The sequence below is a fragment of the Borostomias antarcticus genome (genome assembly GCF_949987555.1).
Source record: "Borostomias antarcticus genome assembly, chromosome: 23".
NCBI classification, from domain to species: domain Eukaryota; kingdom Metazoa; phylum Chordata; class Actinopteri; order Stomiiformes; family Stomiidae; genus Borostomias; species Borostomias antarcticus.
Genome location: NC_140256.1, coordinates 7,767,945 through 7,782,216, shown reverse-complemented (window position 1 = coordinate 7,782,216; position 14,272 = coordinate 7,767,945). Strand labels below are relative to the sequence as shown.

The 14,272-nt window shown below is 57.1% G+C and overlaps 1 protein-coding gene across 1 annotated transcript; it reads left to right on the top strand.

Annotated features, from left to right (window-relative positions):
- Positions 1-775: 775 nt before the first annotated feature.
- On the top strand, positions 776-13,164 carry rgmb (repulsive guidance molecule BMP co-receptor b; the record flags this gene model as incomplete). Its single annotated transcript, XM_084457490.1, has 3 exons — positions 776-887; positions 4,134-4,696; positions 12,403-13,164. 3 exons carry the CDS (start codon positions 776-778, stop codon positions 13,162-13,164), a joined length of 1,437 nt encoding a protein of 478 aa, XP_084313616.1.
- Between the last annotated feature and the right edge of the window lie 1,108 nt (positions 13,165-14,272).

The following is a 14,272-nucleotide window of genomic DNA, read 5'->3' as shown; positions in this document are numbered from 1 at the left end:
CTTGTGTCCTGGTCTTTCTTCTCTCTCTCTCTCTCTCTCTGTCTGTCCTGAGTGTCTCCCAATTCTCTCTTCCGCGTGTCACTCTCTCCCTCCCTCTCTCCTCTCTCCTCTCTCTCGACATATGTGTCTCTCCCGTGTGCGTCTCTCCCATCCTTCTCTATCTCACCTCTCTCTCCCAGTATGTTTCTCCTCTCTCTTGCCCCCCACCCCCTTCTCTCTCCTTCTCTCTCCCGAGTAGCCACCGCTGGCGGGGCGGGGCTTATCCTCCTAGAGGGCGGGTTTTTCCGCTCGCAGGGTTTGGTTGATTCGTGTATCGATTCCTGAAGGAGCAGCGAGTCGCGGGGAAAGGGAAGGTTTCCAGCCTGCTCTGCAAGTGATGTGAATGTGCATGATCGGGGACGACAGGGGATCCGTGACTGATCGCGACAAAGGCTAAACTCCAACGAGACGGAATAGCACCGTTACTCCTGTGGTCAGTGTAGTGGAACGGGAGGAGAGAATCGAGGGGAGTGAACGTGTGTCTAAAAGGACTTTATATTCTTCTATCGCTACTTTGTTTTCCACTCTCCTTCCCCCGCCCTGTCGGATCGCATTCCGCGGAGCAGCTGCGTTTTAATGCCCCTGCGCACCCGAGGAGGAGGAGAGCAAGGAGAGAAGAGGGAAAAAGAAAAACTGGGAAAAGGGCCTGACTCCTGGGGTAGCCCCCCGCCTCTCCTCACCCTTTGCCCCCGTACAGCTCTGTCCCCTCTCCCCTCCTGGCCCTGCATGGACGGGGATGGGGAGAGCCGGATGCTGTTACCGCGGGGCTGAGCGCCTCGTCTCTGCGTCTGTAGCGCCCCGCCTGCGGCCGCTGCTGCTCCTCGCTCTCTGCTGCTGGGTTCCTATAGGTAACTGGCCTACAACTAAGTTCCTCTTCTCGATAGCCATATGGGTTACAGCGGTTCGGGATATCACACACACTGTGCCCATGGAAACATGATGTTAAATGGTTGAATAATTTTAAGGTCCGTCATGTGTTGTATGTGTTTTGGGTTAAAGTGTTTGTGTAGGTTAGTGTTGTCTGTAGCCTGCCGGCCTTTGTTGAGAAGTCTGGTTCGGACCGAACCCTCCCAGCAGTTTCTCTCTCTCACCATCGGCAGTGCAGCATTCAGAGCTAGGATCGTGTTTCTGCTCCCCCGCTCTGTCTCTCGCCTAGCTGTTTTCTCCCTGTCTCTCTCCCCTGTCAAGTCGTCAGCCGCAGAATAGCGAGTAACCTAGGCTATGAGGTTGGATGTCTTGGGCACCATTTACAATAGGCTACGCCTTTCATTGCGGGATTAGGCTACAAACACTTTCTCTGGCACTTAAACAAACCTTGATGTCGACATCGCAGGGACAGCTCAAGTGAAACCACATGTTCTAGAGAATCTTTAGGCTATTCTAATCCAGGTCATTCTTTTGTTCAGAATTTCATCTAGACTACCACAGCGCCCGTGGTTGCCTGTGGGGTAGATTGACTCAGGGGCTTGTGCTGCCTGTAAGGAGTCAGTTCTGGTCGGACTCAGTAGCCTATAGGCCTACCCTCCTAGCCAGACCCCAGAACCTCCTGTGGTTATATGTGTGTGTGTGTGTGTGTGTGTGTGTGTGTGTGTGTGTGTGTGTGTGTGTGTGTGTGTGTGTGCGTGCGTGCGTGCGCGCGTGTGTGATCTGTGATGGAGCAGTCACACCTCCGGTAATTAATTTAACAGCACCCTGGGCAGCTGGACACAGCCATCCGCGGCTGGTGGGAACGGTTGGCTGCGTCTCTGGCGCGTGAAAAACACTGACACACTGTTCATTTTGAATTTCATTCGGCTTGCTTGGGATTTTGACAGTTGTAGCCTTGCAATATGTAGGCTAATAACGTAGCAATTACACGGTGTGAAGATTGTGTAATAGCCAACAGCTGTGCCATGGTGGCCTACAAAGCAGATCGTGAACTCTTTAAGGTTGTGGGGTATTCCAGCTAAGATTGCCCAATGCCTGCCTGGCTATACAGACATGTTTAGGCTACTGTTGATGTCTAACCAGCTACAGATCCATCTGTGTATGATCTGTTCAAACCTGGTTGTCTCTGAAAGAGTGCAGGCCCCTGTCTGTGGTAGTCACGTTGTGTCTGGGAGGTCACTCGCGCACAGATGCTACCCTCCATTTGGCCATGAGGCCGGTAAGCCACTTCCTGCAGCGTCATTAGGTCTGTAGGACCACCACTCATCTGACCCACGCAAAGGAGACTGAGGTGTAGCTGTCCCTCTATCTCATTATCTAGTGATTGTGTGTGTTTGTGTGTGTGTGTGTGTGTATGTGTGTGTGTGTGTGTGCAGACTCGGCAGAGAACTAGGAATAGAGTACAGACTTTGGAGAATGTCTGGAGACGACCTACTGTGACCTACTACTAGGTCAGGACTATAGGTTAATAACCTACTACTCAAGGAGGGGCGGTGAAGAGTGTGTTAGGCCCAGGATGGGTGTGTGTGTGTACGTGTGTGTGTGTGTGTGTGAGTGTGTGTGTGTATGTGCACTTGTGTGTGCGTGACAATAAAAGGATCAATGAATGATCAATAACTCCAGAGGGGAGAAGATCTCAGTGGATCTAGAGAGCCCGTAGCATTTCCCCATGGTACATCTCTCTGTAGAAGATCTCTAGATCTCAGTGATAGGCCTACATTTATGGATTTCTGGATCTCTGTAGTAGATCTCTAATAGATCCTCAGTAATAGATTTCTTGATCTCTGTAGTAGATCTCTACCAGATATTAGTTATAGATTTCTCAGTTGTAGATCTCTAGATCTCTGATAGATTTCTGGATCTCGGTAGTAGATCTCTACTAGATTTCATGATAGATTTCTGGATCTCTGTAGTAGACCTCTACTTGATCTCAGTGAAAGATGTGGGTCCTGAATTTAGACGAGGACTTGGGAGAATCACCTGGCAACACCTCGTCTCTGACCTGCCCCCTCTACCTGACCACAGTCCACCTGAAGAACCACGCCAGGGCTGGGCAAAGGGCTGGGAGCAGCAGAAAGGGCCTGGAGTGGGGGAATGTCTGGGATGTGGAGTGGAGATAGCTGGACACTGGACAGAGGAGAGGATCGGGCAGGGGAGGAGGGAGGTGCGAGGTCAGGGCTGGGGAGAAGAGAGGATCGGGCAGGGGAGGAGCGGGGTCAGGGCTGGGGAGAGGAGAGGGTTCGGGCAGGGGAGGAGGGAGGAGCGGGGTCAGGGCTGGGGAGAGGAGCAGGGGAGGAGGGAGGACCTGGGCGGAGGGGGCGGTGTATGAGGGCAGACGTGAGGGTGTTTCTCAGGTCTCTGACTCTCTGGCTGTACAGACTGCTCAGGACCTGCCGCCAGACCGCTACGGGAACTGGGTGTGGGTTGTGGGGTTTGCATAGGAGTCTGACCTGTGTGTGTGTGTGTGTGTGTGTGTGTGCCATAGGGTTAGGGTCAGTATTTAACAGACTGGGGAGAGATTCTAGGCCCTAGTGTGAGCGGGGTGTGTATGTTTTGCTCCCTGCCTGCTATCCAGCACAGTACTGCCCCCACATGGTAGCACCTGGCACTGCGCTGTCTCTCCCTCTCTCTCTCTCTCTCTCTCTCTCTCTCTCTCTCTCTCTCTCTTATTTATGTGTACATGTCTGTGCTGTGTGTGTGTGTGCGTGCATGTGTGTGTGTACATTTCTGCATGTATGTGTGTATAACTGCTTGTGCATTGGAGAGCCTCTCTTGCCTAATCTAATAGGAGCATACTGCTGCTGATGCATTAGACCAGACTTCTCTCTCTTCTCTCTTCTCTCTTCTCTGTCTCTTTCCCTTATCTCTCTTTTCACTCTCTTTCTCCCTCCTCCCTCTCTTCTCTCTCCTCCTCTCTCACTCTCCTGTCTCTCCTCTCTTTCTTTCTCTGTTTGCGAACATTACATTTGGAACTCTTGCATATCTCAGCTGCTCTTTGTCCTTTGACTGTTTATAACAGTCTAGTTTGATCTGGACGCATACACACACACACACACACACACTGTTTTATTGTTGCCTGTTTTATTGGGTCTAAATGTAATAAATGCAAAATCAAAGCCTTGATCTGACCTTGACCTGATTGTCCCTGTGTGTGTGCGCGCCCCCAGGCCAGTGCCAGGGGTCCACCCCCCAGTGTCGTATCCAGAAGTGCACCACCGACTTCGTGTCGCTGACCTCCCACCTGACGCCGGCGTTGGATGGCTTTGAGGCGGAGTTCTGCAAGGCGCTGCGGGCCTACTCCGCCTGCACCCAGCGCACGGCGCGCGCCTGCCGGGGGAACCTGGTGTTCCACTCGGCCGTGCTGGGCATCTCGGACCTCATGACCCAGAGGAACTGCTCCCGGGACGGACCCACCTCCTCCACGCACCCCGAGGTCCCCCCGGAGCCCTGCAACTACCACAGCCGCACCCAGCACGCCCACACGCACGGCCACGCGCACGGCCACGCCCACGCGCACGGCCACCACGCGCACGGCCAAGGCCCAGCCACGTCCCGGCCGGGGTATCTGTTCTGCGGTTTGTTCGGGGACCCCCACCTGCGGACATTCAGGGACAGTTTCCAGACCTGCAAGGTGGAGGGGGCGTGGCCTCTCATTGACAACGACTACCTGTCTGTCCAGGTGACCAACGTGCCCGTGGTGACCGGCTCCAGCGCCACGGCAACCAACAAGGTAAGGAGAGCGACGTCCAGACTTATGAAACGTTTGATTTAGACTGCCTGGCGCCACACGGGCGGGGTTTGCACTTCTGGGACGATCCCAATGGTCCCAATTGTGCCATGCGTGCTCAATCCAGTGTGTGTGTTGCTGCTCCATAAGATTTAATTCCGAAGTTAAGTTATCAATCTGAGACAGAAAAATGCACTCAGTCACTTTAATCCTCATACATCATCCATGCGCGTGCCCGCCACACACCCACGCACACACACACGCACACACACACACACACACACACACACATACACACACACACACACACACACACACACACACACACACACACACACACACACACACACATACACACATATTCACAGGTGCGAGGCAAACAGACTGGTCTTGTGACTATGACTTGTGACTGAGGCGTTGGTGGTAAATGGCTGCTTATAGCCTGACCTCTAATACCCTGGAATGAGAAGCTTGAAAGGAGCCACTGTGTGTGTGTGTGTGCGTGTGTGTGTGTGTGTGTGTGTGCGTGCGTGCATGCATGGGTGCGTGGCTGCGTGCATGCGTGTGTGTGTGTGTTGGTCTGTGAGGCGTTAGAGGGTAAAATACCTTTAACACATATATGACTTAAAGCGGGTCACCGGCGAGTTCACACACACACACGCACACACACACAAACACACACACACACACACAAACACACACACACATACACACATAAACACACACCGGACTGGGGGTTTGAGGCTGTGAACCTAGGGTCCAGGGTGGGGCTGGTTAATAGTCATTATTATTAGTCATGATTATTAGCCCCACTCCCCTCCCCTCCCCACCACACACACACACACACACACACACACACACACACACACACACACACACACACACACATACACACACACACACTCTATTAGCCTGGCAGCTCTGATGGCAGCCCAGGCCTCATGTCTGTCTTGTGAACGATGGTTACGTATTGTAACCCTAGTTCTATGAGTGGAGCGGAGCCCCACAGGGCTAGCTCCTATTGGCTAGCGAAACCCAGCTAGCTACATTGACTGAAGAAAAAAACATACACGCACCTGTGTCCAACCAGGTCCGGTGCACCACTGTATAAGCGGGCTACGCCCGCACATCTGCTCCTAACCGAAATTTTCAGCGAGCAGACTGCGGGGCAGCAAGTCTGTTCCCTGTGGGGCTCCGCTCCACTCATAGAACTAGGGTTACAATACGTAACCATCGTTCTATTTCGTGGAGCTCCGCCCCACAGGGCTAGCTCCTATTGGCATAAGCGGAGCTACACGACCGCACCATACACTCTTGCTGGCCCCAGTAAGGGAAACCAGTCAGGACACAAGCCAGGGCTCCAAGGCGAGACCATACTAACAGTTGATCCGACCCAAGCACTGGCCCCACCCCGCCACACTCAGTCTATCACAGCCGAGGGCAAGGAGAGGTACGTGGGGCGAGAGCTGGACCAAAGCGGTTACTCCGTAACAAGCCCGTCCCAGCCTCACACATAAACAGGAACGGAACGTCACTAGACGGGCCCGCTCCTACCTTAGCTGAACCGGTGAGACCTGAGTGAGTCACGTCTGCTTTCCTAGCAGGAAAAGACCCCGCGGCTCAAACCGGTTCTCCAGTAGCGGCGAGACCTGCCATGGTCAATTCTGACTCTTTCACAGAAGACCCGGCGACTCGAGCCGAACACCTACATGAAAAATCCTGTCTAACGCTGGCTCGCACCGGCGGCTGTGTTTAGCACAGATGACGCCACAGAGACAGAGGACATGGATAAAAGGTAATAACGGACAAAAGGAGACGGGGACGACCAAGTCGCCGCCGCACAGATGTCCTCCACTGACACACCATTGAACAGGGCAACTGACGTGGCCACACCCCTTGTGGAGTGTGCCCGAACAGCACCAGGCAGAGGACGACCCGCAGTCACGTAAGACTGGGCGATGCCCTCACAGATCCAATGGGAGAGACGCTGTTTCGACAACGGAGAACCCACCTTCCCTGGGCCGTGGCAAACCAACAACTGGGGGGTGGTGCGGACCGCAGCCGTGCGCTGGACGTAACACATCAACGCACGCACAGGACACAACAAATGCAGGCGGGCCTCTTCCTCGCTCGCATGAGGCGGAGGATAGAAGGCTCCCAGCTCCAAATCCCGTGCCCTATAGGCGCCCCGGACCACCTTCGGAACGAAAGATGGATCCGTGCGCAACACAGCTTTGCTCCCATCACCCGTGATGAGAAAAACTGTCAACGCCCTCAGATCACTGACCCGCTTGCCCGACGTCAGAGCAAGGAGCAGCGCGGTCTTAATCGACAGCCACTTGAGAGATATCCGCTCCATTGGTTCGAACGGCGCTTTACATAGCGCATCCAGAACCAAGAGCAAATCCCAAGGCGGCGCCGCAGCCTTACGCACAGGGCGAAGACGGCGCGTGCCGGCCAGGAAGCGTTGAACCAGGGGATGCCCGAAAACCGTAGTTTTGGCGAACCCCTCATGGCATGCGGAAATAGCACACGCATACACCTTGATAGTGGATGCTGCCAAACCGCCACCATGACCCATCAGGTGCTGAAGGAATTCCAAAATCGCCTCGACCGAGCATGACTCGGGAGCGAAGTCCCTTTCCTCACACCAACGCGCAAAAGCAGCCCATTTGCCAGAGTAAACCAAGGCAGTGGAAGCCGCGCGCGCGCTCTGAATTGTACAGATCACGGCCGGAGAGAGTCCCCTATCAGACAATCTCCGCCGTTCAAGAGCCAGGCCACCAGCGGCCGTCCCAAGACTGGAGGTGCGCAAATTGAGCCCTCCGCCTGGGACAGAGCGTTCGGCCAATGAGGGATGTGCCACGGTTCTACAGTAGTCATGGCCATCACTTCTGCATACCATCTCGCCCAGTGGCGGTCCGGCGCTATCAGTATCACTGATGCACCCTCCGACCGCACCCTGGCCAACAATGGTAAAATCAGCCCCATCGGCGGGAAAGCATACAGCAGCGCCCCCGGCCAGGGGGCATGCGCGAACGCATCCACGCCCAGCGGAGGCTGGTCCTGCTGTCTCAGAGAGAACCAGAGGGGACACTTCGCGTTCTCTCTCGAAGCAAAGAGATCCACCCCTGCTCTGCCGAACCGGGTCCAGAGCTGAGCCACTACCTGAGGATGTAGGCTCCACTCGTCCGGGTGAGGCCCGCCCCGAGACATCAGGTCCGCCCCGACGTTCAGACGGCCGGCAATGTGCCGCGCTGTCAGTGACCGGAGATTGACATGAGCCCATCGCCACAGCGTTACCGCCAGACGGTGAAGCGCTGGCGAGCGGACTCCCCCTTGTCGGTTGACGTAAGCTACTGTGGTCTGGTTGTCTGACCGCACCAGCACATCGCGCCCCTGTACCAGGTGTACAAAGTGGCGCAATGTTAGTAGCACCGTCTCCAACTCCAGGAGGTTGATGTGGCGCCGTTCTCCGACGGCCCACAAACCACCTACGGCCTGGGACAGACATGTACCACCCCAGCCGCTTAGAGACGCGTCTGTGAAGACAGCGACGTGAGCCGACACCCTGCCTATTGGAACACCGTGCGCTATTACGCGCCGGTCCCTCCAATAGTCGAGGTCTGCTGACAACGACCCCGGCATCCGCACAAGGCGCCGTCTGTGCCTCACAGGGTCCAGACGAAGCCGCGCGAACCATCTCTGCACGCACCTCATGTGAAGAAGGCCCAGTGACACTACCACATGGGCGGCTGCCATGAGACCCAGAAGGCGCATGATCGACAGAACCGCGATCTTTCGAGAAGGACGGCAAACACTGAGACTCTTCTCCAGTGTTTCCCTCCTTGAATCGGATAGCCGTGCTCTCATGGCGCTCGTGTCCAGATTGATACCTAGGTAAACAATCTGACGGGCCGGCCACAGAGCACTCTTCTCCCAGTTGATTGCAAACCCCAGGTCGGTGAGATGCCGCACCACCGTGGCGGTATGCATCAGAGCCAACAAAGGCGACGGAGCCAGTACCAGCAGGTCGTCCAGGTACGCCAGGATCCTGATGCCCTGCCGGCGCAGTGGCCTCAACGCCGCCTCCACACAATTGGAGAAGGTTCTGGGGGCGAGCGCATATCCAAACGGGAGTCTGGTATATTCGTACGCCACACCCAGGTAGGCGAAACGCAAAAACTTCCGATGCCGATGAGCTATCGGTATGTGGAAGTAAGCGTCCTTGAGGTCTATGCTGGTGCAAAAATCGCCGGGAAGGAATGCCTCCAGCATTTGTCGCACCGTAAGCATATGGAACTTCAGATTCGCCACCGTTTTGTTGAAAAGGCGGAGGTCCAAAATTGGCCTCACGCCCCCCGTCTTCTTTGGCACGAGGAAGTAGCGGGAATAAAATCCCTCGTCCCTCTGGCCTGACGGGACCACAGTTACCGCTCCCTTCGCCATCAGTTCTGCAATCTCTGCTGACAGAGCGGCAGCCTGAGCGGGACGCGGTATCACTGTCTCCACTACGCCCATGAAGGGCGGTGGGGGGCAACAAAACTGAATGAGATACCCTTCCCGTAGAACACGCTGCAACCAGCCGTCCAGGAGACATCTCTCCTGCCAGACTGTGAAGCGGTTGGAAAGAGGTTGTGCCGGAGATCGCGGGAACAGATCGAGGAACCTGCCATAGTTCAATTTGGCCCTGACCGCCACCGGACAGCTGAGAAACTCTGCTGTCCTGGCCCAAGGCGGGCCACCCTCGAAAGGGAGATGAAAAATCCCCATTGGGAGTTCCATGTCCCTGAACAGCGCGAGAATGAATGGCATTCCTGTCAAGAAGCACTTCATTCACAAAAAGAGGAAGTGAGCCGACACCGTCCGCATTGCTAACAAGCCGCCGTCGCTCATCCCATTGAGAGAAAACGGCGGAGTGTTGCAATGCGGGAAGCCCCGCCTCCTCATTTGCATGATCTGGCAAGGTGCCGTCTTTCGCAGACCGACTAGACGGGACATGAGAGGCGGGCAGTGTTAAATAGCCAGCCGAGGCAGTAAACACGGAAGTATTCTCACTGACCGGTGAGCGTGAAAACTCTCTACCTGTCGAACACACAGGGAGAGGCTCGAACGCTCGGCCCGAATGAACGAACGCCGTCTGGGGGTCTAGCGCATCTTTTTCGCCGCTAAACCCCGCCAGCGGTCGGTCCCGAGAAAACTTCGAACAGGGCAGTACAGCCATAGCACTTGGCCTGGGCGCACACATCCCCTCTGTTAAAAACCCAACCGGTCTGTTTAGAACAGGGGCGGCGAGACCTGCCGTGGTCAAATCTGACTTTCTCACAGAGGACCCGGCGGCTCTAGCCGAATATATTACATTCGCTGAACCGGCGAGAGCTGCGCGCGTCACGTCTGCTCTCTTTGCAGGAAAAAACTCCGCGGCTCGAGTCGGTTTACCAGCTGCGGCGAGACCTGCCATGGTCAATTCCGACTTTTTCACGGAAGACCCGGTGGCTCTAGCCGAATACATCACATCAGCTGAGCCGGCGAGCCCCGCGTGAGTCACGTCTGCTTTAGCAGGAAAAGACTCCGCGGCTCGAGCCGGTCTCCCAGCTGCGGCGAGACCTGCCGTGGTCAATTCTGACTCTTTCACAGAAGACCCAGCGGCTCTAGCCGAGAACATTACAGTAGTTGAAAAGGGAGGAGATGCGGACTGCACATTACAACCAGCTTGATAACGTTGCATCGTGTTTGTTTTATTGAACAGGGAAACTTGCTCACCGCCGCTCTGAACAGAGCGTGGTGTGGGCACAACACAGTCACGCATCTTCACGCACCGTCAATAGGTGCGCCTCTTCCTACCCCAAGCCGGAGGCGGAGCGGTGGGCGCGCTTGAAGACGCCGGACCGGTCCCGGCACCCTGGGCGGGGTAGGCAGGGGGAGGTCGCGGGGGAGGAGCCGCGTGCGCAGTCCAGGAGCCCGGGCGAGCCGGTCCATGGGCCGTAGCGGGGCGGGACCCCGTGGCAGGTTGTTTAGTCTTGTGTGTCCGCCGGCGCTTGCTCCCAGTCGCGGCAGCATCAGCCGGAGCACGCGGACGTGCCGGCACACTGCGCTCCCCCGGAGCCGCGAGGTGGCGAGCGAGGAGGAGCCGGTCCTGCTCCTGGCTGCGACACTGCTCCAGGATTTTAGACACAGCTGCCCCAAACAACCCCTCCCTACTGACCGGCGAGTTGAGGAGGACACTCTTGCTTTCCTCGCGCAGACGAGTCAGGGAGAGCCATAGGTGGCGCTGCTGCACCACCGACGTGGCCATCACTCCACCCAGACAGGAGGCGGAGATTCTCACAAGCTGAGCCACGGCTCCGGCGGCTTCGGCCATCTCCGCTCTCCTGTCTTCATCCATAGAGGGGGGGGTTTGCTCCGTAGCTAGCTGGCCGATGTAAATGGCCAGCATAGCAATGGAGGAGGAGGCAGCCACGGCCTGCGCGGCCAGAGAAAAACCTTTGTCGGCCAAGGACAGGGTTGTCTTGTCTTTGACGTCCGGCATGAGAGGCTTCCTGGCCGAGCCCCAGGCGGAGGAACCAGGCACCAGGACCGCTGCAATGTCGGGTTCCAGAGGAGGAGAGCCGACAGCTGCTACGTCAGTCCAGCCGGTTACCCTCGTAGCTCTGCTGAACTGGCGAAGCGGACCTCTGATGGCCAACGGCCGCTCCCATTCAGCCTCGACGAACGCCTCCAGGTCAGGCATAGCCGGCAGGAGACGAGGAGCAGGCTGAGAGGGACGCCCGTAGCAGACGGAGCTCCACAGTGGGAGCCCCGTAGTCGCAGCAACCTCCGGGACGGAGATACCGAGGTGATGCGCGGCTCTCTCCAGCAGCCGGGGCAGGTCGCGATCGAAGGAACCCCGCCCCGGGAAGGAGGCGCCACTAGCCGTAGTGGCTTCCGACGCAGAGAGAACCTCGTCTTCCCCGGAGAGCTCATCCTCATCATCCGTAGGCGCGAGGGAGGTAATCGGGGCCGCCGGTTGTTGCGGGGGCGCGCCGATGTCCTCGCCGACCAGCTGGACCAGACCTTCAGTCTCCAGCGGCGGCGGAGCGAAGAAATGCGCCCGGAGCATCCTCTCCATGGGGTCCAGGAGGGCGCAGATCTCGCAGGCGGGGGACGGAGCCAGACCCGCTCTGGCGTGCTGCGGCCCCAGACAGCGGAAGCAGAGGTGGTGTCCCACGTCGCTGTAGCGGGAGCCGCAGACACAGAAACGATCCGGCGGATCCATCGGCACCGGCAGGGGGTCATCTAGGGACGCCGCCAGGTCCGCTTGGGTCCGCTGAGTAGACATCTTCTGATCTTCTCCAGTAGCAATGCGAGCTGAAAATTTCGAAGGAGCAGATGTGCGGGCGTAGCCCGCTTATACAGTGGTGCACCGGACCTGGTTGGACACAGGTGCGTGTATGTTTTTTTCTTCAGTCAATGTAGCTAGCTGGGTTTCGCTAGCCAATAGGAGCTAGCCCTGTGGGGCGGAGCTCCACGAAATAGAACAAAGCAGCCATTCACCGGAACTTGGGATACCGGTGCTAAAGCTACGTGTGTGTGTATGCGTGTGTGTATGCGTGTGTGTATGCGTGTGTGTTTGTGTGTGTGTTTGTGTGTGTGTTTGTGTGTGTGTGATTCAAATTCAAGAAAAAGACTAAAAAAAGACCTCTCTCCCCCTTCTCCCCCCCCCCCCCCAGATCACCATCATCTTCAAGCCCTTCGAGGCGTGCAGCGAGCAGCGTGTGTACCAGGCCGTGACTGACCACCTCCCCGCCGCCTTCGTAGACGGCACGGTCAGCAGCGGTCAGCCGGGCCCCGCCTCCCCCCCCTCCTCCTCCTCCTCCGGCGGCGGCGGCGGGAGGCTACGGGCGCTGTGGATCTCAGAGCGCAGTCCCGGGCGCCACGTGGAGCTGCATGCCGCCTACATCGGCGTGACGGTGATCGTGCGCCAGCTGGGCCGCTACCTGACGCTGGCGCTGCGCATCCCAGAAGACCTCTCGCTGGCCTACGACGCCAGCCAGGACCTGCAGCTGTGCGTGAGCGGCTGCCCCAGCGGCGAGCGCATCGACCGCGGGGGGCATCTGCCGTTGCCCCGCCCCCCCGCCGGCCCGGCCCTGGGCCTGCAGCAGCTCCCGCCCGGCCCCGCCCTCCCTGGCCCGCCCCCGTCCCCCCCGCCGCCCCCCCGGGGCTTCAGCGAGGAGGGGGCGCGGCGGGTGTGCCGGGAGCAGCTGGAGGAGCGGGACATCTACTACCACTCCTGCGTGTTCGACCTCCTCACCACCGGCGACGCCAACTTCACCGCCGCCGCGCTCAGCGCCCAGAGGGACATGGAGAGTCTGCACCCGCACCGCGAACGCTGGAGGATCTATCCCCGCAGCTCCGCCCCCCGCCCGGCCCGCCAGCCTATCGCGCGCCTCGCTCTGCTCCTGCTCTGTGCACTCAGCTCAGGGCTTGTATAGTATGTGATTGTGCGTGTGTGTGTGACTGTGCGTGCGTGCGTGTGAATGCACCTGCGCGTTTTGAGTGTGTGTGTGTGTGTTTGATTTGCTCAGCACTGCTATCAACCCCCATGGCCAGCCACCAGCCCTCTCCCTCTCTGTGTGTAAAGGACATTTCAGACTGGACACCAGAAGGCTGGTGCTGCCCCCTGTAGGTGGGGAGTGGAACGGACACCCCCACTCTTCCCTCTGACACCCCCTTCAGTGCAGGCTTAGGATCAGCAGACCAGACCAGACCTGTGATTGGCTGCCTCTGGCTTGCTCTGCTCTCGAGAACAGCTCTCTACACACTGGCATCACCCAGCACTCCTATGAGTGTGTGTGTGTGTGTGTGTACTGAATTTAGGAGGAAGGACTTGACCTAACTGTATACACTCCAGATTGTAAATAGTGTGTGTGTGTGTGTGTGTTGGGAGGGGAGGGGGGGGGGGCGGTCGATTTGATTCTACTTCTTCTGTGTGATCGTTCATTGTGATTGTTTTATACCTCAGACAGAGGATGTTTGTTTTAACAGAAGCACTTTATTTTGATTTTATCTTCAAATCAGTGTTCTCCTCAAGCCTTCACCCTGACCTCTCCTCCTCCTCCCTCCTCCACCTCCTCCCTACTCCTCCACCTCCCCCCTCTGTTCTGTGTGTTGAATGTATTCTGTCTGCTACACAGCAGCTGGTCTCAGAGCAGTTGTAAACACACCTTTTTATTTTATTTCTGCCTTTATTTTTCATTAATGTGTGTGTGTGTGTCTGTGTGTGTGTGTGCGAGTGCACGCGTGTGTATGTCTGTGATTCTAACATACATTGGGTGAGTTTTCTCAGACCCAGCCCCGGGTCTACGAGTGTTTTATGTTTCTGCCAAAGACGGGGCGGCCCGCAGTTAGAAGCATTCAGTTCTCATATGTACAAACATCATGTCACCCCCCCCCCCTCCCCCACACCTTCAAACTCAAACCTTACCCTCCCCCCTCCCCCCTCCCCAGCCCTGGTCACTGTCCCCGAGCCCCAACCACACCCCATCCTGCAGCACCCCTCACCCCCATTCTCGTTTGTACCCTAGCTACTGCAGACTGACC